The sequence below is a fragment of the Balaenoptera musculus genome, chromosome 10, assembly GCF_009873245.2.
Source record: "Balaenoptera musculus isolate JJ_BM4_2016_0621 chromosome 10, mBalMus1.pri.v3, whole genome shotgun sequence".
Lineage (NCBI taxonomy): Eukaryota > Metazoa > Chordata > Mammalia > Artiodactyla > Balaenopteridae > Balaenoptera > Balaenoptera musculus.
The window spans coordinates 99,118,834-99,145,755 of record NC_045794.1 but is presented as its reverse complement, the minus strand read 5'-3'; the positions used below and the strand labels follow the sequence as shown (position 1 = coordinate 99,145,755).

General features: G+C 57.4%; 1 protein-coding gene across 1 annotated transcript in view; it reads left to right on the top strand.

Annotated features, from left to right (window-relative positions):
- SULT4A1 (sulfotransferase family 4A member 1) overlaps positions 1-20,052 on the top strand; it is a 34,446-nt gene extending 14,394 nt beyond the window's left edge. Inside the window, exons 2-7 of the mRNA XM_036864673.1 lie at positions 5,126-5,256; positions 6,497-6,577; positions 7,771-7,897; positions 12,264-12,358; positions 15,142-15,280; positions 18,542-20,052. Of these exons, the coding sequence (XP_036720568.1) occupies positions 5,126-5,256; positions 6,497-6,577; positions 7,771-7,897; positions 12,264-12,358; positions 15,142-15,280; positions 18,542-18,654 (686 nt within the window). The 3' untranslated portion in view covers positions 18,655-20,052. The remainder of the gene's footprint in view (positions 1-5,125; positions 5,257-6,496; positions 6,578-7,770; positions 7,898-12,263; positions 12,359-15,141; positions 15,281-18,541) is intronic.
- Positions 20,053-26,922: the final 6,870 nt, after the last annotated feature.

The window sequence follows — 26,922 nt, the reverse complement described above, 5'->3', positions numbered from 1 at the left end:
CTTCCCGAGATAAGAACGGCCACGTTCAAAGGACTAGGAACAAGGACCTCAGAGTTCTTGACACAGCATTGGCAGCTGGACGACGGGAACAGTGCGTTCAGGGTTCTGAGGGGACGTGGTCCCCAGCCTGGAATTCCATACCCAGCCCAACTGCCGGTCCCGAGCGAGGTAGAAACAGGCGCTTGTAGTCCCATACTGTCCCACACAGTTGTCACGGTCAGGAGGCAGCTGGGGGTGGACTCTGCCACCGTGTGCACGGACACCAGCGAGGGGCACACGGGTCAAGGGTGCAGTCCATCCAGCCCGAGGGAGATCGCAGGAAGACAGTCGTGGGGCGCTGAGCGGCAGGGGCACCACCCCAAGAGATAAATAGGATTAGAGCACACCTCCTGCATTTGGCCGTATGGAGAGGGTTTGCCACAGAGCTGGGGAAGGAATTATTAATAAGTACATAGAACACTAAGCAAGCAAGCGAAGGAAACACAAAATCTTGTGCAAAAAAGGCAGTGTAATCACTACATGATGTACTTTGAATTAGACTGAAAATTGTCCCGGGACCGTGTCGGGGGAGGGAAGCCTGCAGGAGGGAACGTGGCTGGGTCGTCGTCTTGCTCAGTCAGAAATCAGTAGCCCATCAAAACATACAGATCGTGAAACAATGATGTAAGCACGTCAGAAACCTGAGGGTAAGAGAAGAATGAGCAAGGGTTTGCTCTGGACGTGGGAGTCGGGTGGGGAGGGGACCTGGATTTTCTGTCCTGAGTCTTTTGACTTTTAAACTACGTACATGTGTGACTTTGGTAAATAATAAAAGTGAAAATAAAAGAGTTCCAGGACTTCCCTGGTGGCCAGTGGTTAAGAATTCGCCTCCCAATGCAGGGGTCACGGGTTTGATCCCTGGTCCGGGAAGGTCCCACATGCCGCGGAGCAACTAAGCCCGTGCGCCACAACTACTGAGCCTGCGCTCTAGAGCCCGCGAGCCACAGCTACTGAGCCCGCGTGCCACAACTACTGAAGCCCACGCGCCTAGAGCCCCTGCTCTGCAACAAGAGAAGCCACCATAATGAGAAGCCCACGCACTGCAACGAAGAGTGGCCTCGCCGCAACTAGAGAAAGCCCGCGCGCAGCAACGAAGACCCAACACAGCTGAAAATTAATAACAATAATAAAAAAATTTCAAAGTGTTCAGCCCCAGGATCCTGGTGGTTGGGTGCTCAGTTCTGACTGGTTCTGACCCTAGAGTGCTGGTCCCCCCGTCCCCGGAGTTCTGGTGGGAATTTTGATGGGCTCCACCCCAGCCTTGTGGCAGGTCGGACTGGACTCTGGATCCCTGGGGAGTTCCGCCCAGAACCCAGTGGTTTCCTACGGGTCTTGGCCTCAGAGGTCTGGTGTCAGAGTCACTGCCGACGCTGAGGTGCCACCCGGGCGTGAGTTCACTGCTGTCAGCAGAAGCACGTCCGTGAAGGATTGCATCACGTCTGTTGACTTGAAAACAAGCTGTTGGAAAGCGTGTGGCTTGTGTTACTCCCTGCCAGGCGGTCCCGCCCACCCGGCCAGCCCTGTGTGGTCCCGGGTTGAAGGCCTGGCTGTGCTCCGCCTCGCCTCGGACTTGCTGGGCGGCGGGCTGGCCTCCCGGGCGCCTCTCCCCGGGGGCTCCGGACGCAGGGGGATGGTGGGGTGGGGACTGAGGCCCCGCTTCGCCCGCACCTGCGGGAGGGGAGGCCCCCCGGCGTCCTGCTGCAGCAACGTGACGGGCCTCGCACAAGACCCTCCACCCGTCCCCCATCCCCCGGGGGTGCTGGGGAGGCCGCGTAGGGAGGTGGGGACGTGGGCCCCCCCTCCGGGGTAGCTCTCCCCTTTCCAGCTCTGTGACCTGGCGCTGGAACCTGAACTCTGAGCTCCCGTGTCCATGCTGGGGGTGCTTGTAAACCCTCCCTCTGCCGTGTGCAGCCCCGCAAGCAGAGCGCCTCCTGTGGGCTCTAACGAGGCTGGTCTTCCGGTGCAGATATTTAATGGAGGCACGGATGGAGCTTGTGGAACTGACATGTCGATATTGATGTAAGACATACTAACGAGGTCTGTCTGGGTCATTACCTGTAGGGGCTGCAGGGGTGGGCGTCCTGAAGACCTCCCTGGGAGAGGCCTGTTTTGTGGAAGCTCTGCGCACAGTCCGATTTCTAAGCGCACGGACCCGCCCAGTGCAGCTGCCCTGAGCTGCTGGGTGGACGGGCCCTCACCAGGAGGAGCCGGCAGGTGGGAGCTACCCACCGCTCTGTAACCCTGGGCACAGTTAGGCCTCAGGAGCCTCATCTGTAAATGGGGCTGGTGGTCCCGCCTCTCAGGTTGGCGTGAGGGTCCTGTGGTTGAGGGACATAAGTTCCTTCTGATTGAGGAGCCGCCACACCACTTTCTTCCTTCAGGGCCTTGCTCCAAAGCCGTCTCCTCAAGAAGTCTTCCTTGATTGACATATCCCCTTGAACAAACCCAGGGTTTGTTCATGCATTCAGAACAGGTGACTGAGCCTGGCCATGTGCTGGCTCTCCTGGCAAAGAACCAGACAAAACCGCTCGTGCCCCGTGGAGGCGGCGGGGGTGGGAGCCCACAGAGGACCGTGCAGGCTGTTCCCGGACTGTCGCTGCAGCGGGGACCGGGGCCGGGCGAAGGGTGCTCGTCACGTGGCTGGTCAGGGGAGCGCTCACACCTGGAGGAGCTGAGGGGAGTGAGGAAAGGGCTCCGTGCACGGGACCAGCCAGGAGGCTGGTAGGAGCTCTGGAAAGAGAGAGGCGGGTAGAGAGGGCATGGGGCTTGGAGTGTGGCCGGCAGGCCTGCAAGCCAAGTTGGAGACCTTGCTCTACTCCTTGGCGGGTCCTCGGAGGTGCGGGGTCCTAAGAGGAACGGGGTGCCCTCGTAGGTCCCTGTGGGATGGTTGGGTGGTCCTGGCTGCTTTTGTTGGGCTGAAAGGCGGGTGAGCAGGGCAGAGGGCTGCGGGGCCTCCAGCAGCGCCCCGATGGAAGGGTCGCTCCGCGCTCACCTTGATGGTAGGTGGGCAAGGCGGGCTTTGGGGGGGCAGGAGGCAGGGGCACCTGGTCTGGCGGGGCGCTGGGCGGCAGGTTTCCACGTGGGCCGGTGCCGTGCGGGGGTCAGCGCGGAGCTGGCCTTCGGGGCGGGGCTGCTTGAGGCCCCGGGGGAGTGTGTGCAGCTGGGAGACGATGGGCAGAGCTTTTCAGGTGGGCGGGGGGGAGATGAGGGACCGCAGCAGGGACCGATTCCCCGAGCGAAGGGACCGGAGTGGTTGGGAGGAGACATGGCCAGCGTGTCTCTTCTGATGGGGTCAGACGGGCTGATGACGGGCAGGCCCTGGCTGGCTGCGGGTCCCGGCGTGAGCTGAAAGCCTGGACGGAGTGGGGCCGCGCAGGGCTGGGGGAGCGCAGAGAGCCGCCTTTCTCCCCGGGCTCCCTCCCTGCCGCCCCGGGGTGCTGGCTGGGGCTCTGCCCTTGTGGGGTTGGCCCCGCCGCGTGTCCGGACCCAGGCCCCTGCTTTTCCTTCCTGCACAGATGCTGAGATGTTGGGTTTGCCTGCCGTGTGTTGTGTGCCGGGCCCGGGGGTGTTGGCGGGGAGACGGCGCTGTCGCCCCTGGAGTGAGGCCGTGCAGTCGGTGTGGTAATTGGGAGCGTCGGAAGCAATGCGCGCCGGGCGAGGATGAGTAATGGGGGACCTGGAGATCCGGGAAGGCCAGCTTGCTGGAGGAGACGACTTGAAGCCGCTGTGCACAGGCTGCGGGGTGAGGGCCAGCAGGGAGCCTCCCGGGGAGGGGAACCCGCACCCCAGGGGGCTGGTGCAGAGAATAGGTGAAGGGACCACCGGACTCCAGTGTATGGACACTGGGAAGCTGCAGAAGGGTCTAGGCTGGGAGCCATCCACCCTGAATCTGAAATTCGCTGTTCATAAGGCACAGAAGGGCTGTCCTCGAATCCAAGCCGCGTTGCTGGGACAGCCCTTGGGGTGATCTGAGAGGCAGGAGTTGGTGGGCAGGGCTGCAGCTGTGGTCCCACGAGCGAGGGAGGTGTCCTCGACACACACACGAGCGCTCCTGTTCCCTGGAGGGCCTCTCTCCGTCTTTGAGGGTCTGGGGTGTCACTGGGCTAAGTTGTCCCATCTCCATGCTGGCTGGACCCCCTCCGTCTTTCTCAGGGAGCAGGTTCTGCTGACCACAGCACTGGGCAGACAGGTGGTTTTTCCTTTGAATTGAATTATGCCTTGTATGTGCGTACTTCCATGTAACTGCCACCAGACCAAGACAAAGAGCCACCCCGGCACCCCAGAAACTCCTTCATGTCCTCTTTGAGTTGATAACCTTCCCCCAAAGAACCACTGTCCTCACCTCTGTCGCTGCAGCTTACTTCCCCATTCTGGAACCCAGTAGGAATGGGAACATGCAGAATCACACAGCAGACGCCCTTTGGCGTCTGGCTTCACTGCTTGCCTAGTGTCGCATTGTCTGAGTATCCCGGCTTATTCATTCATTCTGCTGCCGACCGATGTTTCCGTTGTTTCCAAGGTTTGCTCTTCTGAGTAACACTGCAGGGCTGTTCTGGTATGCTTCTATCGGTGTTGTCTTGTACATTCCTCCGGTCACAGGGCATACCTGTGTTTCACTTTAGTAGGTACCAGTCGACATAGTTTTCATTGTAAATCATAATTGGCTGGCGAGTCATTCCCCTGGACCTTCATCACGCCTGGGTAAATGAAAATTCAGCTTCTGGAAGCCCAGGGCTGAGAATCGTTCGCTCATGACAGTCCTCGAGCCCTGGGGAGGCAGGCACTGTGTGTCCTGTTCACTCCTCACAACAGCCTTGAGAAATCTCCTGCCTGCGTTTAGTGCCAAGAAAACAGGAGCTCAGAAAACCTGGCTCACCCGCGGTCACCCCGAGAGGTGGGATTCGGGCCAAGATCTCACGCCCAGGCCGGTGTTCTTCCACTAGACTCGAGGCACCCCTGGGACACTGCACGCCCCCCAGCTCTGCGGCCCTTCAGCCCTTTTTCTGGGCGGCAGGCGCTGACCCGAGAGTGGGGCTGGCCCTTGGGCTTCCTCTGGGCGCCCCTGACTGGGCTTCTCTCCCTCCAGGCACCAGCTTGCTGCAGGAGGTGGTCTATTTGGTGAGCCAGGGGGCCGACCCTGATGAGATTGGCTTGATGAACATCGACGAGCAGCTCCCTGTTCTGGAGTACCCGCAGCCGGGCCTGGACATCATCAAGGTGGGCTCTGGGCAGGTGGCAGCAGCCCACACGACCCCCTTGGGGCCTTTCCATGGTCGCACCCTGAGTGACGGTTGCTCCTGAGGGGTTCCTGGGGGCCTCATGGGTGGAGGGAGAGCAGCGAGCTCCCGGGACCCCCAGGTAGCTGGTGGTGGGGGGGAAGACTGATGGGCCTGAGCTGGTGGCAGTGACCCTGGAGCTGAACCAGTGGGTGACGTGGGTGGCTTTGAGGGGGAAAGGAGGCAGATGCCAGGAGTAGGGGAGATGGGGGGGGAGTGTAGGGGTGAGGGGCCTCCCGCTGTGGCTCATCCCATCTGTTGAAGGTGGGATGTGTTTGCATCGAACATTTGGTGTCAAGAGTGAAATAAACATTATTCCCAAGTCCCATCCTTTCTACCTCTCAGACAGATCTGGAGTTTTTTCTCTCCATCCTCCCCTCTGCCACCTCTTCGTTCAGGCCTCATTTCCTGGGTGGCCCGCCTGTCCCTCCTCCCACTAGACGAGCATCCTGAAATAAGCTCTGAGAATGCCCCCCACCGCCGGGTCGTTGTCCCGCGTAAGCCGGTCTCTGCACCCCAGCCTCCAGCGTTGGCCCACCTGCGTCCAGCCCCTCCCGCCCCTGTGGCCGCCACGGTGCTGCAGCCCATGTTGACCCGCTGCTGAGCCTTCCAGTAGAGCTGCGTGGGCCCCCGCCGCGGGCTGCCCTGCTCTTGGCTTTGGGGTCCCACCGAGGACTGAACTGACCGTGATGTCACAGCCCTCGCAGAGCTGAGATCCCAGTGAGGGAGCCCCCAGGACAGGAAAACTGAGAGTCCTAGTGGTTGAAGGGTGGCCACGCCAGACGGGAGCAAAGTGGGACGGGGCGGGGCCTGTCGGGGAGCGGGGGGGACGTCTGAGTCAGGGAGTGGAGCGCTGGCCGAGGGAGGGGCCGGGCCGGTCCAGGAGCCGCGGGAGTTCTGTGCTGAGGCTGACTGCGGGGCCCACGTCCTCTCAGCAGACCCCTGACGGTACACTCTGACTCAGGCCACGGGGGCCGAGGACGGGGACCGCGTCGGCCCGTGTCTGCCCCCAGGGTCCAGCCTGGGTGGGGCTGGGGGCCCTGTCTCAGGTGAGAAGGTTGTTCAGGGTGCAGGTGGTGCCGGGTCCTGACTCGTCTGCGGCCCCGTCCGCCTGGGCCCCAGAGGAAGGCTGAGATGAGCGGCGCGTGTCCTCTGAGCGCCCCCCCTCTGCCCTGCTGCAGGAACTGACGTCCCCCCGCCTCATCAAGAGCCACCTCCCCTACCGCTTCCTGCCCTCAGACCTCCACAGCGGCGACTCCAAGGTAACCCCGCTCCCCGCTGCCCCCCGCGGCCCCCGGAACCAGAGGCCCATGTGCCAGTCCAGACGGTGGTCTGTCACAGGCCCAAGTTCCCAGACAACCTCGGTGTGCTAAGAGCGCTGGAGAGGCTGTCCTTGACCCCATGTCTCTAGCATTTTATCCGTGCTGCTCACTTTCGCTTTTCCTCGCAGCTGAACTTGACCAGCCAGAGCCCAGCCTCTGCCCATTGAAGGCCTGAGGACTCATGGCTGCTTTCACTGTCTCTGATTTTTTTCCTTTTTTCTCAACTGTATTAGACGTATGAGGCCTATAATTCTCATCACCAGGGCCAGGTCTATAAGTTTTCTGTCTTCCGCTGATTTTAAAGTAGTGCTAGAGACACCCCAGTGTTCACAGCAGCACTATTTACACTAGCCAAGACATGGAAGCAGCCTGAGTATTCATCAATGGATGAATGGATAAAGGAGGTGTGGTTTATATATATAGTGGAATATTACTCAGCCATGAGAAAGAACAAAATTTTGCCATTTGCAGCAACATGGATGGACTTGGAGAGCATTATGCTAAGTCAGACAGAGAAAGACAAATACTGTTTGATATCACTTATATGTGGAATCTAAAAAAACTACAACAAACTAGTGAGTATAATAAAAAAAGCAGCAGACTCACAGATACAGAGAACAAACTAGTGGTTACCAGAGGGGAGAGGGAAGGGGGGAGGGGCAGGATGGGGTAGGGGATTAAGAAATACAAACTATTATGTATCAAATAAGCTACAAGGATATATTGTACAACATGGGGAGTATAGCCAATATTTTATAATAACTGTAAATGGAATATAAGCTTTAAAAGTTGTGAATCACTCTATTGTACACCTGTAACTTATATAATATTGTACAGCAACTATACCTCGATAAAAAAAAAAAAAAAGGAGTGCTAGACAACAGAAATATACTAAAACACTCAAGTAGTTGTCCTAGCTGATGCTATTGCGTAGACAGGAGGGCATCTCTGCTGAAACAGAATAACAGAGAAAAAGCGTTTGGCCTTGGTGCACGAGGGGCTGACTTTGCTGTTGGAAACGGGGTCAAAAGAGTGGGTTGTAGTTCAGCGGAACCTGCAGAGGGCGGCCTGCCTGGGACGGAGGACCGCAGACTAACCTCGTCCGTCCCTCTGTCCCCCCCTCCCTCTTGCAGGTCATATACATGGCCCGGAACCCCAAGGACCTGGTGGTGTCCTATTACCAGTTCCACCGCTCCCTGCGGACCATGAGCTACCGAGGCACGTTCCAGGAGTTCTGCCGGAGGTTCATGAACGACAAGTGTAAGTGTCTGCGTGATGTTACTGCTCGCTGAGCACCCGTGAGTCCTTCGCGGGGCCCCCAGTTCTACAGTAACCGCGGGGTTGGCCTGCTTTCCCGCTGGCGGGCAGAGGAGCTGGGGCTGAGGGCTGTCAGGAAGCTTGTCCGAGGTCGAGCTAGTGCCAGACAGAGCGGGTGTCCAACGCTGAAGCCCTTCTCTCTCGCCACATCCTTGGGGTTCTGAGAAGTTCCCCAATTAAAAGCATCCCTCTTCCTGCCTGGATTCCGAGCAGTGAAAACGGTGGCCCAGATACCGCTGTTATCGGTGCCTGAGGCCAGAGTGGAGGCTGTGGCTTCATGGGAGAGCCCTGTGGGCCTTTAGCTGGACTTGAGGGTCAGGCTTGGCCCCCAGCCCCAGGCCCGTGTGACAGGCGGGGTGCGCTTTGGGGGAGGGGGGAGGCAGTGCTCTGGGCAGGAAGCTTGTTCCCGGGGAGAGAGGTGAGCTGGGGCCGAGCGAGCCAGGGCCCTTCCATGTCTCCCCTCCCCGGGGTGGAGTGGGCCAGGCAGTGGACCAGGGGGGAGCCCCCCTTGGCAGTGGGGTCGGCAGCTCATCACTACGGTTCTGTTCCCCACATCCCGGAGGTGGCTCCCCCATCGCCAACCCTGGCTTCTCTGGGCACCCTTCTGTTTAGAGTTTGTGCCCAGGAGGGTTGTTTTTTTTTTTTTTAATAAATTTATTTATTTTTATTTTATTTTATTATTTATTTATTTATTTATTTTTGGCTGCATTGGGTCTTTGTTGCTGCACGCAGGCTTTCTCTAGTTGTGGTGAGCAGGGGCTACTCTGTGTTGTGGTGCACGGGCTTCTCATTGTGGTGGCTTCTCTTGTTGCAGAGCACAGGCTCTAGGCACACAGGCTTCAGTAGTTGTGGTGTGCTGGCTCAGTAGTTGTGGCTCGTGGGCTCTAGAGTGCAGACTCAGTAGTTGTTGCTCCGCGGCATGTGGGATCTTCCCGGACCAGGGCTCAAACCCGTGACCCCTGCATTGGCAGGTGGATTCTTAACCACTGTGCCACCAGGGAAGTCCCCAGGAGGGTTTTGAAATGGGTCTTACGTACCTGTTAATTAAACCTGCCCCCAGACTCCTCTGCACCCAAGTCTAAAAATACACTTCCTGTTTTATTTCCCAGCTCAAGTAGCCCTCAGCCTTGCTGTCCATCTGTTGTCCAACCCAGTCAGGGGTTCTTCAGCGAGGTCATGGGACAGGAGTGGAGTAAGGTGCATAATGGCGGTCCAGGAGTAAAGCGCCCCAAATTTAAATGGGTGGCCCGACTGGAGCTGCCTCCTGAGCCTGGCTGAAGACCAGGTCCTCCTTAGTGCGCCGCCCGCACCGCCTAAAGGCCCTCTCTTCCCTGCCCTTGAGTCTTTGCTTCAGCTGGGACTGGGAGGAGGGGCCCGGGTGGGAGGGGACAGGCGTAGGTGGCCCCAGCGGCTGTACCCTGAGGCCCCTGGAACCTGCTGAAGGCCTCTGTCCAGCCTCCTTTCCCCCCAGCCCACCCCCCACCTGGCTCAGGCCCCTCGTGGTCTGCCAGGCATTTGGAGCAAGCCACTCCTGTGGTTCCCAAAGCCGTATTTCTAAGTGCCACTTTGCATCCCTGCCTTTATAGAAGCAGTCACCTGCATGGGGCCAACACTGTCGTAGATAGCGGTGTCCACCGAGCTCAGACTGCCCTGCGGTGCAGGGCTGAAAGCCTCCTGCTCGGGCCAGAGCCGTTAAAAGTTACCTAGTACAGGCCTCTCCACGCTGTGAAGGTCACAGCACTGCCCGGCACTGAAGTTCAAGGCTGCACACACTGGCTTGTGGTCCCGCCAAAGCCTCTGCACCCATGTACCTAGCCTCCCCAATCCTGTTTATTCTCTGCGCTCCCGCCCAATTCCGGCTCTCGAGGAGGCTTGCCTTCTCTGTCCGAGGTTCTGAAGAACTTGAAGAATGAAGCGCAGAAGGGGCAGTGAAATGATGCTGTTCGCTAACAGAGCGAGGACACGCTGCCCGAGCCCTGTGTTGGGGGTCGTGACCTGCACGCTGCAGGGCTGGGGGGCCCTGGAGCCATGTGCCTGGGGGACAGGAGCAGGGCGGAGGAGTCCCTGTGTGTGACCTCTGTCCTGTCACCCCTGTCCCCGTGCGAGTGACCCTGTGCTCACGTCCTCGCTGTCCCCGAGTCACCCCGCCCCGTCCGCAGCAGCCCTGGCCGTCTGTCTGCGAGTGTTCTCTGGGAAGGAGCAGGGTTTTCTTACCTCCGTGTCCATGCCCAGTGGACTGCTCAGCCCCAGGGCGCGGCTCGCCTGGTCTGCGTGCCAGCTGTGGGCCCAGACTTGGGAGACTCCGCTCGGGGCCCCGAGGTCATCAGCCTGTCCGTGAGCTGCGCAGGCCCCTTCCTTCTCTGGACTCGCCCTTGTCCTGTAAAGCGGGCAGGCCGGCCTGTTACGTCCCGCCCTGTGCGTGCACGGAGCGGGGATGTGCCAGGCCTGGAGTCCGGGGCCCCGCAGCTAGAACTTTGCCGTGGGAGCGCCGGGGCCCAGAGAGGGCCAGGATTCACCCAGCGCTGGGTCTCCAGCAAGGCCTTTGGCTGAAGCCTGCCCTGTGTTGGTTCATTTCCGCCCCCTTACCCCTCCCCTTCCAGAGCTCCCCGCCCTTCGTTCCGCGTGAAGTGCTGGAGGGGCGCCTAGCTGGCCCGAAGAGGGGCTTCTGCTCTGCTCTGGTCCCCCGGCCCACCCCTCAGCGACCCCTGACCCACGCCTCCATCCCTCAGGACCTCTCGTCGGGCTGCGGGGCCCAGGCTGCTGCTGTGCTGCCACCTGCTGGCGGGATGGCAGGCTGATGTTGTCGGGTCGCGCTGGCTGGGACCCAGGCGTTGGGTCACCCCTGTTTTCCCAGCCTTGGCCACGCGTGTAAGTGTAAGAGGTTGTCGGCACCTTGAGGTGTGCCTGTGCGGGGGCAGGAGCAGCCCTGCCACTCAGGGGACTCCGCGCTACAAGTAGGACCCTCGCCGGCGCCTTGCCCGTCCCACCCCGTAGAGGAGGACGCACAGGCGCTGCCCCTCAGGCCCTCCTGTACGCGGGGCTCTCGGCGCCGTGGCAGCCCTGGGGGGCGGCAGAGAGGCTCAGGGCCCGCCGGCTCTCACGGCCAGCGAGGAGATGAGGGGCCGGCCGCCTCTGTCCCGAGCCCTTGTCCTTCGCCCTCCGCCCTCTGTCTGACCCTGCCATCTGCTTCTGACCCGCTCCGCGGGCCCCCGCGGCCACTTCTTATGTCTTTAAGGCCCATTTGCAGGCCTTGCCTCTGTGCGCCGCTTCCCCTGCTGCCTCTTCCCCTCTGCTGCCTGCCCAGCCCTCACTGATCCTTCGAGGCCTGCCCGTGTCCGCGGGGCCTCCCTCCCGGTGCCGGTCACTCCATGTCGCCGTGCCAGTCTCCTTGGGGCGTTGCCACCAGGCCGGGAGCTCCACTGCAGGGCCCAGTGCTTGCGAGCTGGACGGGCGCTCGGGTGAGTGAGGACACAGGCAGCAGGGCCACCACCCCTGACTGGCCCCTGTTATCCAGCCGGACCTGCTTCCCGATGCCCAGCAGGCCCAGGGGCCCCCATGTTCTTCGGCCGAGACCTTCCTCTGATTAGTGTGGAAGCCCCCTCGGGAGATGTCCTCATAGCGATGGGCACATCAGCGTGAATCGGCAGTGAGAATCAATCGTTTTTATGAAAAACGTTGCGAAGCAGCCTGGCCACACTGATCTGTGTCTCTGCCTGTGTGACCTCAACCCCACACCAAGGCCCTAAGGAGCGTGGGAAACGCGAGGGCTGGGGTGTGGGTGTGACCTGTCGTCCCGTCCTGCCCAACCTCGTGTGCCAGGACAGGGCCCGCTGCCCCTCTTCACCCCCACGCCTTCCTGGTTCTGCCTGGTTCCAGGATTCTGTCTGTGATGCGCTGGCCTGGCAGGCCCCATTCGCAGCTCTGTCTAGAGCCTCCACACCCCATCCTAGCCCTGACGGCAAAACTCACTGGTCCTGTGTCCCACTTCCTCTGGGCGTCATTCTCTTCCCGGTCACCCCTTGTTAGAGAAACTCATGGGTGCCGGGTACCGTCCATACCCCTAGAGAACAGAGGCTTCCACGTAAGAGTCGGGGCTTCTGGGCAGCCGGGAGGCAGGGGCCGAGGCCTTGGGCAGGAGGCCAGGGGACGTGGCTCATCTGGGGGGCTGCCCGTGGAGCCCAGGGCTTCCTGAAGCACAGCTACTGGGCAGAGGAGGGGAGCCTTCTGGCAGGGAAGGCAGGGAGCAAGGCCGCCTCACACATGCCCGCTCCCTCCCTGTGACTGGTCACCTGTCCCCTTGTCTCCACAGTGGGCTACGGCTCCTGGTTTGAGCACGTGCAGGAGTTCTGGGAGCACCGTATGGACTCGAACGTGCTTTTCCTCAAGTACGAAGACATGCACCGGGTGAGTGCCGTAGGGGTGAGCGCCACGGGGGTGAGCGCCACGGGGGTGAGTGCTGTAGGGGTGAACGCCATGGGGGTGAGCACCACGGGGGTGAGCGCCACGGGGGTGAGTGCCATAGAGGTGAGCGCCACGGGGGTGAGTGCCGTAGGGGTGAGCGCCACGGGGGTGAGTGCCGTAGGGGTGAGCGCCACGGGGGTGAGTGCCGTAGGGGTGAGCGCCATGGGGGTGAGTGCCGTAGGGGTGAGCGCCGTAGGGGTGAGCGCCACGGGGGTGAGTGCCGTAGGGGTGAGCGCCACGGGGGTGAGTGCCGTAGGGGTGAGCGCCACGGGGGTGAGTGCCGTAGGGGTGAGTGCCGTAGGGGTGGTGCTACGGGAGGCAGCTGCCGGCCATGCCCTCAGTCTCACAGCCACTGCCCCCAGTGCGGGCGGGCGGGCGGGGCCTGCAGCACCAAGACCCCGGGCATCAGGGGTGACAGTTGGACTCAGGAGTTCCGGGTGGGCCTAGGGTCCCCCTGACCAGTGTTTCGCCTCCAGCCGGTGCTGGCCCCCTGGGCCTCTGCCCTGCCCTGGCCCCCGGCCAAGCACAGCTTCTGGGTTGGTGGCATGCGGTGCTTTCGAGAGGCCCGTTTATTGTTTTTCTGCTTCAGCAGCAGTGGAGCGATAGCCGGACTCACCCTGCTGCCACCCAGCACCCTCTCCGTAGGTGACCAGCTTGGGGCAAAGGGCTGAGATGGCAGAGTCCGAATTTCTCGTCCCAGCCTGTTTGCCTTAGGGTGGCAATTCTCAAAGTGCTGACAACCCCGGCGGGTGTACCTGTGAATCGATTCCTGTGACGAGTTCTTGAGTGCCTGGCACAGAGGGTGACGGGCACTGGGTGGTGGTTGAGTGCATGTGCCGGGCTGGGCGGTGGTGCTGGGGCAGCAAGGCAGGACCTCTCCTGTGCCCTCGGGACAGCGAGGTCTGGAAGGGGGGCCGGCACGTCCCGTCCCGGTGTCAGCACTGTCGTCCTCAGCACGTTGAGAGCCTCGCTGTGTGCCGAGCGTGTGCGAGGTCCCCTTGGTCCTGGAACCCCGCTGCCCCCTGCCGGGTCTGAACCCTGCCGCTGCCCGAGCAGAAGTGCTGACGCCTCTCCTTTCTCAGGGCGACAGTGCGAACCTGCCCCAGCCCAGCCCTCCTGCCCCCAACGTCCTTCCCTTTCCTCGGCTCCTCTTTGCCGAGGGACCTCAGACTTGTCTCCGCTCCTGAGCCCCTCCAGGCAGGCTCACCCCGTCCCCAGGCTGCTCTGTCAAGGTCACCACGACCCCCGTGTGTCTGTGTCCCTCGGTCGCGCCCTCCTAGCAGCAGGCGACAGGCAGTTGGTCACGCTTGGTCGTGCGTCCTGCATCCCCGGATGCTCCCCTTGACTCCTCCATGGCAGCAGCCCTGCCTCTGCCCCCAGACCTCAGCTCTGGTCTCCTCCGTCCACACTCCCTCCCCTGGTGGCCTCAGCCGGGCCTCGGGCCTGCAGGCCCGGTTCGGACCCTCTCCAGGCTCATCTCCGTCCACCCACTGCACCTTTCTGCCTGGGTGTGTGGTGCAGATCGCAGACGTAACGTCTCCAAACCAAACTCCGGAGGGGTCCCCTCGGGACCTCCGCGCTTTCACCCGTCTGCATCCAGGGCAGCGGCTCCGTCCTCCGCTGCTCACGCAGAAGTCTGGACTCATCCTTGACTTCGCCCTCTCTCACACCTGGCCTTCATTTCCCAAATCCCGTTGGCTCTACCTTCAAAACGTATCTCTTGTGTGACTGTTTCTCCCCAGTTCTGCCCCCGTCTCCCTGGCCCAGGTTGGTGTCACTGCGGCCTGGGTTTTCGCAGCCTCCCTGCCTCTTCCTCCCGCCCCACCCCACCCCAAACACGAACAGTAAAATGCACTGGATGATGATAAATGCTGAAAAATAAAGCAGAAAAGGGAAGTGCTGGGGAGGGGGGGGTGGCAGGTTTAAGTGCAGGTCAGGGAAAGCGTCACTGATGGGGACAAAGACCTGAAAGAAGTGAGGGAGTGACCCATGTGGACACCTGGAGAAGAACATTCCAGACGGGACGCAGCAAACTAAAGTCCCAGAAAGAACCCGCCTGACAGGCTGAAGGAACAGCATGGAAGCCAGCGTGGACCCGGCTGTCAGGCCCCTGCAGGTCGGGGTGCGGGTCCAGGTGTCTGCCCAGAGGGACGTGGGCCGGAGTGAGCAGGTGGGCGGGGCCCCTCCGGAGGCTGTTGGGCTGCGCCCGTAATGCTCCGCTCTCAGGAATGGTGCGGCGATGGGGCCCAGAGATGGCTTTATGTCAGCGAGTCAAGTAGAGCTGAATCTTGCTTCACACCAAGCCAGCTCCCCCTGCCCGGTGGGGCGGGCCGGCCCTGAGGCCTGCCTGGGGTCCCTAGGGTCTCCCAGTTCTCCCAAGCGCCAGTCTAGATTCCAGCGGATGGCGTGGCGGGACGGGGAGAGTGTGAGCTGGTCTTGCTCCTGGCGCAGTTCAAAGGGCTTTTCCTTCTTGCTGCTGTTTAAGATGACTGCAACTATATCAGGACCTCACGTCTGCTTCCGTGGGACCTGGGTTTGAATTCCAGATCTGCCACTTGAGAGCGGAGTGCCCTTGGGCAGTTTCTAAACCTGGATTTTATTTCCAGATGAGGCCAATTTCAGGCTTGTCTTGAGGACTAAGTAAGGCTGTGGATACAGTACCGGAAGTCGTGTTCTGTAAAGGCGCCACCTCCGACGGGCTCCCGCGCTCTGCTCTTGTCTTCCAGGACCTGGTGGCGATGGTGGAGCAGCTGGCCCGGTTCCTGGGGGTGCCGTGTGACAAGGCGCAGCTGGAGTCCCTGACCGAGCACTGCCGCCAGCTGGTGGACCAGTGCTGCGACGCCGAGGCCCTGCCTGTGGGCCGGGGTACGCGCCCCGCCTGCCCCCCCTCCTTCCCTCTGCCTCTGCCTGGGGCCCCGGCGGCCTCGTCCCCCTTCCTGCCGCTGTCCTCGCGTGTTCTGGACCACAGTCCCCCCACGTCAGGGTTCCGCTGCCCTGAGCCTCGTTTCCCCAGAGCCCTGTGTTCTTCGAGGGGCAGGAAGGTAACCCGGGAAGTGTCGCTGAGGCTCCCCGGAGCTCCCCGCTGGAGTTGGCCTTGTCACCAGGCGCATGGTGTCGGAGTCCGCGGGCGTGGCTGCCGATGTCTCAGGCTCTGTGGGCAAGAGGCGTTTCAGGCGGGCGCCTTCCCAGATGCCCCACGGGGCGGACCCTGGGGATGGGTTGGGGGCTGTGGTGTTTAGAAGCGCAGTGCGTGCACGTGGCCTCCTTGAGCTCCAGCTGGCCCGCGGGAGTCGAGGGAAGAGAGTGGGGAGAGTCCGTGTGCGGAAGGGCCGTTTCCCTCCATCCCCCAGGGGAGCTAGCAGCGCGGGGAGGAGCAGCCCCGTCGGCGGAAGGGGTGTGTGTGTGTGTGCGCGTGCGCACGCGTGTGTATGTGGTGTGTGTGTGTGGTTGTGTGTGGGGGGTGTGTGTCTGTGGCGTGTATGTGGGGGGTGTGTGTGTGTGTGGTGTCTGTGGTGTCTGTGGTGTGTATGTGGGGGGTGTGTGTGGTGTGTGTGGTGTGTCTGTGGTGTGTGTATGTGGGGTGTGTGTGTGGTGTGTGTCTGTGGTGTGTATGTGGGGTGTGTGTGTGGTGTGTGTGTGTGGTGTGTGTATGGGGTGTGTGTGGTGTGTGTCTGTGGTGTGTATGTGGGGGGTGTGTGTGGTGTGTGTGTGTGTGGTGTGTGTATGTGGGGTGTGTGTGTGGTGTGTGTCTGTGGGGTGTATGTGGGGGGTGTGTGTGGTGTGTGTGTGTGTGTCTGGTGTGTGTGTGTGTGTGTATGTGGGGGGGGTGTGTGTGTGTGTGTGCGCGCGAGAGAGAGCGCGAGCGAGCAGGAAACGCGGGCCTCAGCCGTCACAGAGGCTGGCGCTCCCTCCCGGTGCGAGAGCTGTGTCTTGCGCGTGAAGCAGTTCGAGGTGAGGCAGGAGTTCCGGGTGGGAATCCTCCCCAGACCCACCCGGGTCGCTCTCCGTGCCCTCAGGGCTTGTGGTATTCGAGGCTGCTCGGCTGTGGCGCGCTCGGGCACTAGAATCCCCGGCGCCGCTGGGAGCTGCCCGAGGCCTGTGAGCCAGCCCTTCAGCAGGAGTCGCGCCTGACTCGGTGCTGTGCCCCCGAGGCCGGTTCCCAGCTCCCTCGGGTGGTGAGAATGTCCCAGAGGAGGGCCCGGAAGCGACGCCGGACTCTGCAGGCAGCTGCCTGGAGCGGAGAGAAGCGCCTCGCCTGGCCAAGCTCGGGCCACGCCTTTGAGCTTCTCCGGCCTTTGGTCCTTCCTCTAAGGAGGGCCGGTCGTGGCTGCCAACCCGCTTGGCTCGCAGGGCTGTTCTGAAGGTCAGGGGGCGAGCGCCTTCCTGTAAAGGCAGGTGGGCCGCTCTCCAAGAAGACACTAACAAGCCGCGTCACCCTGCCGTTTCGTTCCTGGCTGCATCTTCACAAATGTTTATTATTTAAAATTTATTTGCTCTTTTTTATTTTGCTTTCGCTGTGTTTTGTCATCCTTGGGTGTGACCTTCTCCAGAATCCCCCCTTCGGTTCATTTGTGTGGTTAAGAAGTGTCGCGAACATACTGCGTGCCCATATGCTCCTTCCGATGTGTTTGCTTTATCATCGTTTACCTTGGTTTTGCTTTATTTCAGTTCTTTGATTTTGTTTTCTTTTAGCATATTGCCTCTTTGCTCAGAAGACCTCCTTGCGTTGGTGAGAATGCAGGGGCTTGAGTAGCCAGCTGCATTGCTTAGATTTGATTCATATCACAGCATAAATTGCACTGTCTTGATTCCAAATCCTAAACCAGGTGGGTGACTCCTTTCATGAGCTCTCAGCTGCCTCAGCTGAGAAAAATAGTCATGGAAAAATATATTTATGGTGTGATTGGTCTAGAAGCTTTTAGTTTTGTCCCTTAGGTATCATTAGAGGGTACCAAGAGCAGTGTCTCTTGTTTTGTCCTCTCCAACACTGACATATAATTTTTCATCACCGAAGAGAAAATCCTTGTCACTTTGGATCTATTAGCTCAGCATTTGCAAGGTTGCAGTTTCATATGTGAGGTCCTGCCAGGACAAGGACGACTGTTAATAACAGAGCTAACGAAGGATGTTTGCTGGAGACGGTCAGAGCTCTGATCTCAGAGATGCTGACGGTGAATAGAATTCTAAACGGGCATTTCAGTCCCCCGAGGCGGTTATATAAAAGCACAGCCCCTGCTCTCCGGGTGACGCGTTCACAGCTCCTGTAGGTGGGAGGGCGGGACCCTCACTCGTGACATCTTCACAGTCGCCATTCATATGTGACCAGAACAACTGGAGATTTTGTAGTTAAGGAAAGTGGGTTCAGCAGTTTTCGTCATTTTGAGCTCTCTCTTCCCTTCATAAAGGGATGGGTAGGCCCGTGCCTGCACATCAGTCTGCACTCTCCAGGCTCCCTCACATCTGCCAGGAGGAGGTCGCATTTTCTGACCAAGCCTCGCTGAGCTGTGGCTGTGATGGAGTGGCTGGGGGGCCTGGGACTCGTTCTGATGTTGAGTTGGGAGCTCTGACCGTTTTTCTCCCTTTAAATTCCTCCCTGACGATGCACGAGCAGGCTTCTCGAAATCTTCACCCTTGACCTGGTCAGGCGGCTTCCTGCTCACCATAAAACATTCTACCTTTTTGGATGATTTTTTTTTTTCCTTTTAAAATTCTCCAGAAGCAAATCCTGCCTTGGTGGAGCTGTTGAGCCGTGAGTGAGTAGTGGTGTCACGAGGACCCAGATGCACATGGTGCCCAGAGCCGCAGATCTGTTCCACAGACACTGTCTGTCCTCTGCGGTGTTGTGACTCACCCACTTTGTGCCTGGAGCTGGGGATTCAGTGGTGGATGGGCAAGGCCCGCAGCTCTGCACATTTGTGGTGCTGGGCGGAAAGCACATCGGGATGACCAGACTCAGGGAAGAGGGTTCAGCTGGTCTGTAGTTCACGTGGCCCATCCTGCCCCAATAGGCCAGGTTCAGAGGCGTCCGGGAATAGATCTGGAACCTTCCAGATCCATTTCCTGTGGTTTGGTAGCTGGCCTGACAGCAGGTGAATTCAGCACATTCTGCTGTTTTTTGTGTTTTAGGAAGAGTCGGGCTGTGGAAGGACATCTTCACTGTCTCCATGAACGAGAAGTTTGATTTGGTGTATAAACAGAAGATGGGAAAGTGTGACCTCATGTTCGACTTTTACTTATAATAACAGCAACAGCAAACTTGCATGCTCACAGTACCCAGACACTAATAGCTCAAAGTCCCGTTTGCACTCATTTGTTACTTGCTGGACAAGCTCTGGGAGCGGTGTAAGACACGGCGCAGAAGTGGAGGAAGTGGGGTTATTTCTGATCCAGAGCAGCTGTCTCGCCTTTGGAATTTGAAGTCTACATGTCTGATTACAAAGATTGCGGTTCTGATGACCTGGACCATACGTATCCTGTCTGTAACATATGCAGCTAGAATGTCTACCTTTTACAACCCACATTATTTATTGTATTTTATAGAGCTTTTCACTGGAAATCTAAATAAATGTCAGTAAACCAAATAAAAGTTCATTTCCGAGGGACTCAGGAGCGAGCCACACCCGCATGGTAGGAAGATCTCAGGGTTGACTCTTTGTTTTTGTAGTTTTCTTCCGGAAGGCACAGCCATTCGGTTCTTATCTGGTTGTGAGACTCTGGTGAGGACCGAGGGTGAGTCGGGTGTCGGGGGGACCTTGTTTCTTCTGGTGGCGTTCAGTTCTCAGTAGTCACCCTGGGATACAGCAGGAACTGTTCACTGGGGCGTTTTCAGAGAGGATGCCCTCCTGCCAGCGACCCCCAGCCAGTGGCTCTGAGGCTGATGCAGAGGACCCGGTGGGACAGGCGCGCGACGCGGCGACCAGAGAGCCCGCCACAGAGACACTGAGTCCACTCGGAACCTGGCTTTTTGTTCCGCAGTCTTACTTTCATTCCCCAAAGCAGAAACCTGCTTATGTTGGCAAACAGATGATTGATGGTAAATTCTAGAACTCCTGGGTCTTTACATACCGTTCATTGTTCCATCTGGGCCTGCAGCTCTGCACCCCAGAGACCCGATGTGCGAGCGTAGCGCCCTGTCTCACCCAGACGGGGCTGGCGATGTCGCCTTCGGCGCTGTGTCCGAGGGAGCGGAGGTGCGGTCTTTACTGCCCCGCCACTCGCTTCGTTAACTGGCCCACGCTAGTTCGGAGGAGCGATGGAAGGGCGGCCAGGTGAGAGCAGGGCCGGCGGCCAGTTTGTACGCACGCTGCCGCCGCGGTGGGATGGGGCTGTCCCGGCTGTCTGTATGGCTGGGAAGTGCCCGGAGTGGTGGCCGGAGGGGCTCTCTTCTGCGTGGTGTCTTTGGAAGGTGCAGACGTGCGCTTTGTTACTCGTTGAGGAGAGCGGCTGGAGCAGGGCAGGTGGTACTCGGCGTCTCGTGGTGGGCTTAGCCACACCTTTTCTGTGTATCTGCGAGGGAGGCAGCTTTCTGTGAAATTTCTTTTCTATTTTTCTATTTCTAGTACTGTATGGATATTACTGAGCTCCACACGTGGTACTTCTGTGCTTGCTTGCGTCTTTAATAAAGACACGTCCCATGCCTTGTGTCCAGCTTGTGCTGACGGGTGCAGATGGGGGCCCTGCGTGGTCCCCTCAGCGCTTCAGGGCAACGAGAGTGAGCCCCGCTGACCTCCGTCCCTGGGGCTCAGAGGGTCTTGGGCCCGTGTCGGGCTGGGTCACTCAAGACTCAGCGTTCCAAGGGTTGAATTTCCCTCACTGTTTGTCCCTTCACCTTTGGTATCTTTTTTAAGCTGAAGTGAAAGGAAGGGTGGGGGGAAAGGAGAAAAGCATGGGAGAAGTTTTGGTGCACCTGGGGGTCCAGGGGTCTCGGTCTCTGTCTTGGAAGGTCCCATTTTCAACAAGGTGGACGGTGGTATAGAGACCAACCCGGCTGATTGCACTTCGCCCCTGTGAATTCCAGAGTCCGTCTAACCGATTCCTTGTGGAAGGAAAGTCCAGGACATTGTTTTAGTGAATAAAGCTTCGGCTTTCTGAAAACTCATGTTTATTTTCAAATGGACTAGTTCCTTTAGGTCTCAGGTGAAATCCCGGAATTTATTTTGGTACCTGGGATGACCCTAGACCCCCAGGCCCCAGGTTAGTTAAAGGAATATCCAGTCTGCTATGTCCCAGGGGGTCTGCTCCCAAATCACTTACAAATCACCTAAAATAAAGCAGACAATAAAGGTAGAGCCACTGGATCAAGAAGCAGGGCAGTGCCGTACATTCTTGGTGCTATTTAGTGAATGCCCACTCTGGCCCTGCCTAGTTGATGTTTCACCACATCCTATGGACTCACTGAGTACCCACTTGAGCACTCACGCTGCACGGGGCCCTGCTAGAGGCACTGGGGATGCAGTGATGCGGCAGAGGGCCCCGGCCTGCGTGGTGTTCACGCTCTGGTGGGGAGATGACGTCACGAAACGTGGGGTGAGTACAGGCTCAAGCAGGCTGTAAGGGACCGGCGTGCTCCTGAAGGACCAGGGGAAGCCCAGTGCAGAGATGCTGCTTGAGCTACGACCAGGAGGACCTGAGGGACCCAGGCTTGGGGCCGCTTGGGGGAGGGGCGGGGCAGCGAGGGGGTGCTGGGCAGTGCCCGGAGACTGGGCGGTAGGGACCCAGTTTGGAGGGAGGCCAGGAGTCAGCTCACAGAAGCCCTTGCAGGTCGTGAGGGCTGGATTTTGTACAAAGAAGTGAAGGCACCAGAGGGCTTAACTGAAGGACTGCTTCCTGGTTTGCATTTTCAACTCTTAGCTGGCTCTAAGCGTTCTCGGGCCATGTGTGCTGGGAACCGGCTCCTACCTTGTGCACACGGAGCAATGTCAAGGGCAAAATGATTCAAGGCAAAAGGTGCCGTGAAGCCCACGAGTAAAGCCAGTTCGGAGAGTGGAATGACCCATGGGGTAGCATCCGGGCGCGGATGGGATTTGAGGGGCCGTGAGGTGAGGAACGTCTGGGCAGATGGCTGATGTTACAGACACCCCTCAGGATTCCTGCACGTCACGGGCCGCCAGTGAGTCCCTGGTGGCCTGGCCTTTTGACTTCACAGACCAAAAAGATCCCAGAAAGTATCTGGGGCACCAGCATAGGGCTTTACTCCCAAACAGCTGGATTCAGCCACAGCCCCTCACCAGCTGGTACCACCCCTGTGCCCTCCGCCTGGCCCTGACACTGTGCCATTCGGGACATGTCACCCCCCACTCACCCAGTTTCTTTGTCTGAAAGGCCCAGGAGGGCCTTCCTGGCACAGATTTGGTGGCCCTCCCACCTAAGCACGTAGGCCACTTAATTTCTCTGATCCGGCGTCATAATTTACGTAACGGAGGTTATCTTCATCCTGCTTACCTCATGGGATGGTCCTAGCGAGGTCTAAGTGGCTTTGAAAGCATGAATACGATTCGCAGAATTGATGGTCTGTGCCTGGCACTGCTGGTGAGCACCCCCTAGTGGCCAAGTCACCGGTGACAGCCGAGCTCCTCCGTCCACAGCTAGGTCCCTCACTCCGGATGTGGCCCTCAGCCCTGTGGATACAGGCGAGGCGCACAGTCCGTCCCGGGAGGTCCCACGTGAGGGACAGTTTTACCACCTTTCTGAGCAGAGTGGCTGCAGTTGGTAGCGGGTGGAGGGAGTCCGTGGGTGTCCCCGAGGACTCTGGGCCGCGGATGCCGCCCTCCCGTAGGGTTTGGCCCTCCGCCCCACCCGTGCAGCAGCTTCTTCCACCCTTCACTGTAGAACGAGTGTTTTCAGACTGGGATGGTTCGTCGGCCAGATGGTCCAGCCTCGCCCAGCTGAGGGATGCCCTCTGACATCCCTGGACATCCCTCCCCGACAAGCTCACCACCTCCTGGGACAGCCATTCCACTGCTGGCAGTCCTCTCTGGCCACTTGTGCAGACCCCCACCCCAGCCCGGGGCGGACCCCGTCTCTGGCCTCCCTCGCCTGAGATGCCCAGCCCTGCCTTCACCTGGTGAATGTCTCCCCTCCGCGCCCAGGCGTCCCCTGCCTTCCTCTCATCCCGCCCGCCTCACTGCTCTCCACTTGTCTCCCCATGTGGACAGAGACACCCTGAAAGCAGGACCGTGCTGTGTCAGGCTTTTCCTACGTTGGAATTTGGCATATGGTTAGCGCCTAATGAGTGAGTGGAATCTTTCATTCTTGGAGTGGGTTTTGTTTTTTCTGAAAACCATCTGCCCTGTCCCTTCTATGCACTGTTCTTGGTCCTGCCCTTGGGGGCCGTAACCTCCCAGGCAAGAACTAGGCTGGTGCCCTGCCTCCTCACCAATCGGGAACAAAAGGAGTGGTACGGAGAGCCAGCACTCCGGGGGTGCCGAGCAAGGAGAGGTGACTGTAGGGACAGCAGGGAGACTGCTGGATGTAAGAAATAGGGTGAGAGCTGAGTCTGCAGCAGGTGGGATGTGGGCAGGGCAGGGGCCAGAGATGGGCATGCCCGGTGGGGAGAAATAGGATGCACTAAAATGAGTCAGGCAACCGGTTCTAACCCAGCTCTGCCACTATTGGTGGGACCAAGGGGGAGGTCCCTTTTCGTCTCATAATGAGGAGGTCTCGTATCAGGTGTCTTGAAAACCCATGCAGCTCAAACATGCTGCGACTCTTCAGTGGTCAAACTGTCTATCAGTTCAACCCGAGAGGAGCTGATCAATGGGGGAGACCGTGAATTTTTAGCCAGTGATGGACTTTGCCAGTGAGGGCAAAGAGAATTTGTTACAGAAGCACCTGTCACACAGCTTGGGCCCACAGCAGCCATCGCCAAGGCGTGCTGAGCCTTTGCCAAATCTACACATCAAATGACAATCTGATTCTCACACTTGGATCCCTGTAAGCTAGTTGGCACCCGATGTCTGAGCTGCAGTCCTTAAATCTGTCCCCTCACCGCTGACGGAAGGAATCTGTGCTCTATTAAAAGCATTCTTTAAACACCAGAGAATGCTAAGTGTGTTTAAAATATAAAAAAATCAACCAGAAAATGCATTTCCCCCTCTTTAAAGTTGTCATCTTTACATGTATCCGTGGTGTTGGGCACCAGCTGGGAACAGAAGCCTTAAAATATCACGAGCAAGGCCATCTCTGCAGAAGGAAAGACTCCCAAGGCCAACAAGACTCTCTCTTCTCCAGTCTTTTGCATCCTTGAAAAACTTAAGTGAATTGGTTAAAATCTCCCCCACCTATTTTTGCTGTCTCTCATTTCCCCCCTTTACAATCCATAGTACATGTGATTTCCAGAAAGTCTTTTTTACTCAAATACAGCTGGTAGCTTGGAGCCCATCTCACTCTGCTCAAGAACCACTGGCTGTCTGGGCCTCTGTGCCGCCCTCAGGCTCTTCCCTCTGCCTGGATTGCCATCCCCAGCTCAGCCCAGATTACGCTGATTTGAGGTTGAAGCTCAGCACGGGCAAGGTCTACTCCAAGAAACCCCTGAAGTCTCCTTCCCACGCCCACTCCTGTGCCTCTCATAACAGACCCCGGCCCTGCGACCATCTGCTTCTTGAGGCTACGGCCACGTCTCTTTCACTTTCCTTGGTGCCGAGAAGTTAGCTCAGAAGAGACCGTCAGTGACGTGTGGGTGGTCTGAACGGTCCCACCATCCGTTGAATTCAGCCTTCCCTGGTCATCTCAACACAGTCTCAGACTCTGCAAGCACATCGTCTGTGACTCACCACGTGCGCCCTCTCTGGTCCGGCCACACAGCTCACTCCTACACGCCTTACGCGCTCTTCCCCAACTCGGCTGGACCATCTTGCCCTCTTGGAAAGCCTTCCCTGCTATTTCCAAGTGTTGGCGATTCAGGTCCACCACCTTGCCGCAAGCTGGGCTCAAAACAGTCTCCGGGAGGCCATCGTGAATTAACTTAGCTCACTGACGCTGCCGTCCTGTAGGTACCCAGGTTTCCATTTTTACCAAAGACATCAGGAGGGTTGCCAGTTATGGCAGACAGACTGATTTTCAGGGGCTGGTGGCCACCTCTCTCCTGGGTCCCTACCACACTTGGGGGTCTCCAGAGGAGGAGAAGGCCGGAACCTTCCTTAGCCCAGAGAATGAGGGACTGGGGTGTCCCCACTCTCGCTGTGAGACAAGATGTGACAGCGAGTACCTTTCTCCTTAGAATGGAGTGTGCCAGGAGTTAGAGCCTTGAATTCTGAAAGAGTAATAACTCCCTATAATAGGGTATTGGTTTACATTTGTTAAGAAAACATTTTGTACCTGTTTTCAAGTTTCCTTTCCAAAGTGTGTGTTTTCAGCCCCAAGTAGACCATAAGTAGAGACTGTGCTTCATTCATCACTCTGTCCCCGTCCTGTGCTTAGCACAGAGCTCCAATCCTATCAGGTAATCAATAGATGCTTGTTACCTAACTAAAGGCAAATTAAATGCTAAACAGCACTAATTACAAGCTGTTGCAAGATCCTGGCTCTCAGCAAAGAGAACTACTTGTGATTGTCAGGGGTTTGCTAGTTGCCCAGGTGTACGAAACATGAAATTGTTATTTTCTAACTGCTTCTTTGTTCCAGAGGGTGGGCCGTTCTTCTCAGATTGCTGCAATAAAATATCCGGAGGGCAGGATTCATTAAAATTCTAAACACCAGTATTCTACACTGTGGAATCTTGTTCAGGGGTAAGATAAGTGGATTTTGATTCCGGTTTTCATGAACGGAGACAACCAGTAACTGTTAAGGGAAATGAAGAGCTTCCTCATTTACTGGCACATGAAGGGGGAGATGCTACTCCTAGCCCGTGTAGTCTCTCCACGGACGATCCTAAAATAGGCGCAAAAATGGCCCCCTGTTTACAAACGATAATCAATTATTTGTAGAGACAGTGTTTAAAATCTGCAATTTAGTTGCTGGCTGACTGAACTAAAATGAGCAGCTGCGACATGTGTCAAAGTAAATATCCGAGAGAGAAAGCACCTATTTTAGTAGAGAAAAAATAACCACGGTGGCTTTTCCAAAGAGCTACTTATACGTCATTTCTTCTTATTTAATTTTATTTTCGCCTAAGGATTGCTCAGGAGATTCTGGTCTTCATTTTATGAGGCCACCAGAAGCACAGCAGTCAGGGAAATCTCTCCTAGCAGATTTCCCAGGGATATTCTCCACTTCCCTTCAGATGCATTATGTATCCGTGTCACACACTGGCTCTTCCCTCCTTTATGAATAGACGAGGTGGAAATGTCTGAGGGGTTAATCAGTTCCTGCTGCTTATTTCTCCACGTGAAAGCATAACTTCCATTTATAACATCATTGTTGATTACCGTGAGATAATTACAGGCTTGATCGTACAGCCTCGTCTCCTAGGTGTACTGAATTGTGGCGAAAATGTAGCCGTGAGTACTCAGAACCCGCAGGGCACACAGCTCGCCATGATCCCGAGTTTCTTCGCGATCACTGAGGGAATGAGCTGTCTGCTGGCTGCCGCAGGTGTAAAAGCATTTCCCTCATCTTTCCATGGTTTGCTTCTCCAGATTATCCTCAAAGGTTTTGAGCAGCAGATTCCTACAATGGGTTGTGTAGTCGAGGCTGACAACAATTTCTTGCGCAGTGTTTCTGGTTTCCGTGGTACTACAAGGTGTCTTGGACAAGGTAATGGGTTCAGCCCTGCTGGAAGCAGACCCACTTCAGGGCATCTAAGGGAGTGTTCTTTGGAAGATGTGGCCAAGGAGGAAAACTATGTCCCACAGCATCCTCCTTGGAGCCACTGTCACATTACAGAACTCTGGTCTGTTTGATCAGAGAGCAAACGTAATCTAATAGACTTTATGGGCTGTTACTGGGACAATAAAAAAGTAAGGTGAATTTAGGCTCTTGTTAAAAACAAAACAAAACAAACAAAAAAATGAAGTTAACTCTTCACGTGGAAGTGGAAAATTTCCAGGCACAGGGAACAACACTTTGGAGTAAAGATGCTCTTAAGAAAGAAATAAATAAATAATAAAAGAGTCCTAAGACAAAACCTCATGACAGACTGATTTAATCAGATATTTAAATACATGGAAAAAAATCATCCTTCTCTTCAAGGAAATAAGCAAGGATTCTGAGTTTCAAGGATTTTGAGCCAATTCTAGGCTATGTTGACCCAATCATACACCACTTATGCTTTACTGTTGAGTTCAGATCCGTTCAAAAGACATTTATTAAGTCCCATGTTTGCTCACACAGCCAACTATTAGCATTTTCCCCCTACAATTTTCCCTCGGAAAAGAGTGTTACTAAAATCTAGAATCTTTACAAAGACTCTAATGTAGCAGCTTATCTCAGTTAACTTTATTCTGAACAACAAATCACCTCAACTATTGCTGGATTTGAACAAGAGGACACCTGATGGAATTGGAGAGAAGGAGAGAAATTTAACACAGACTTAGTAAATTCCTAATGTCCTATCATTACATTTTTTGGTG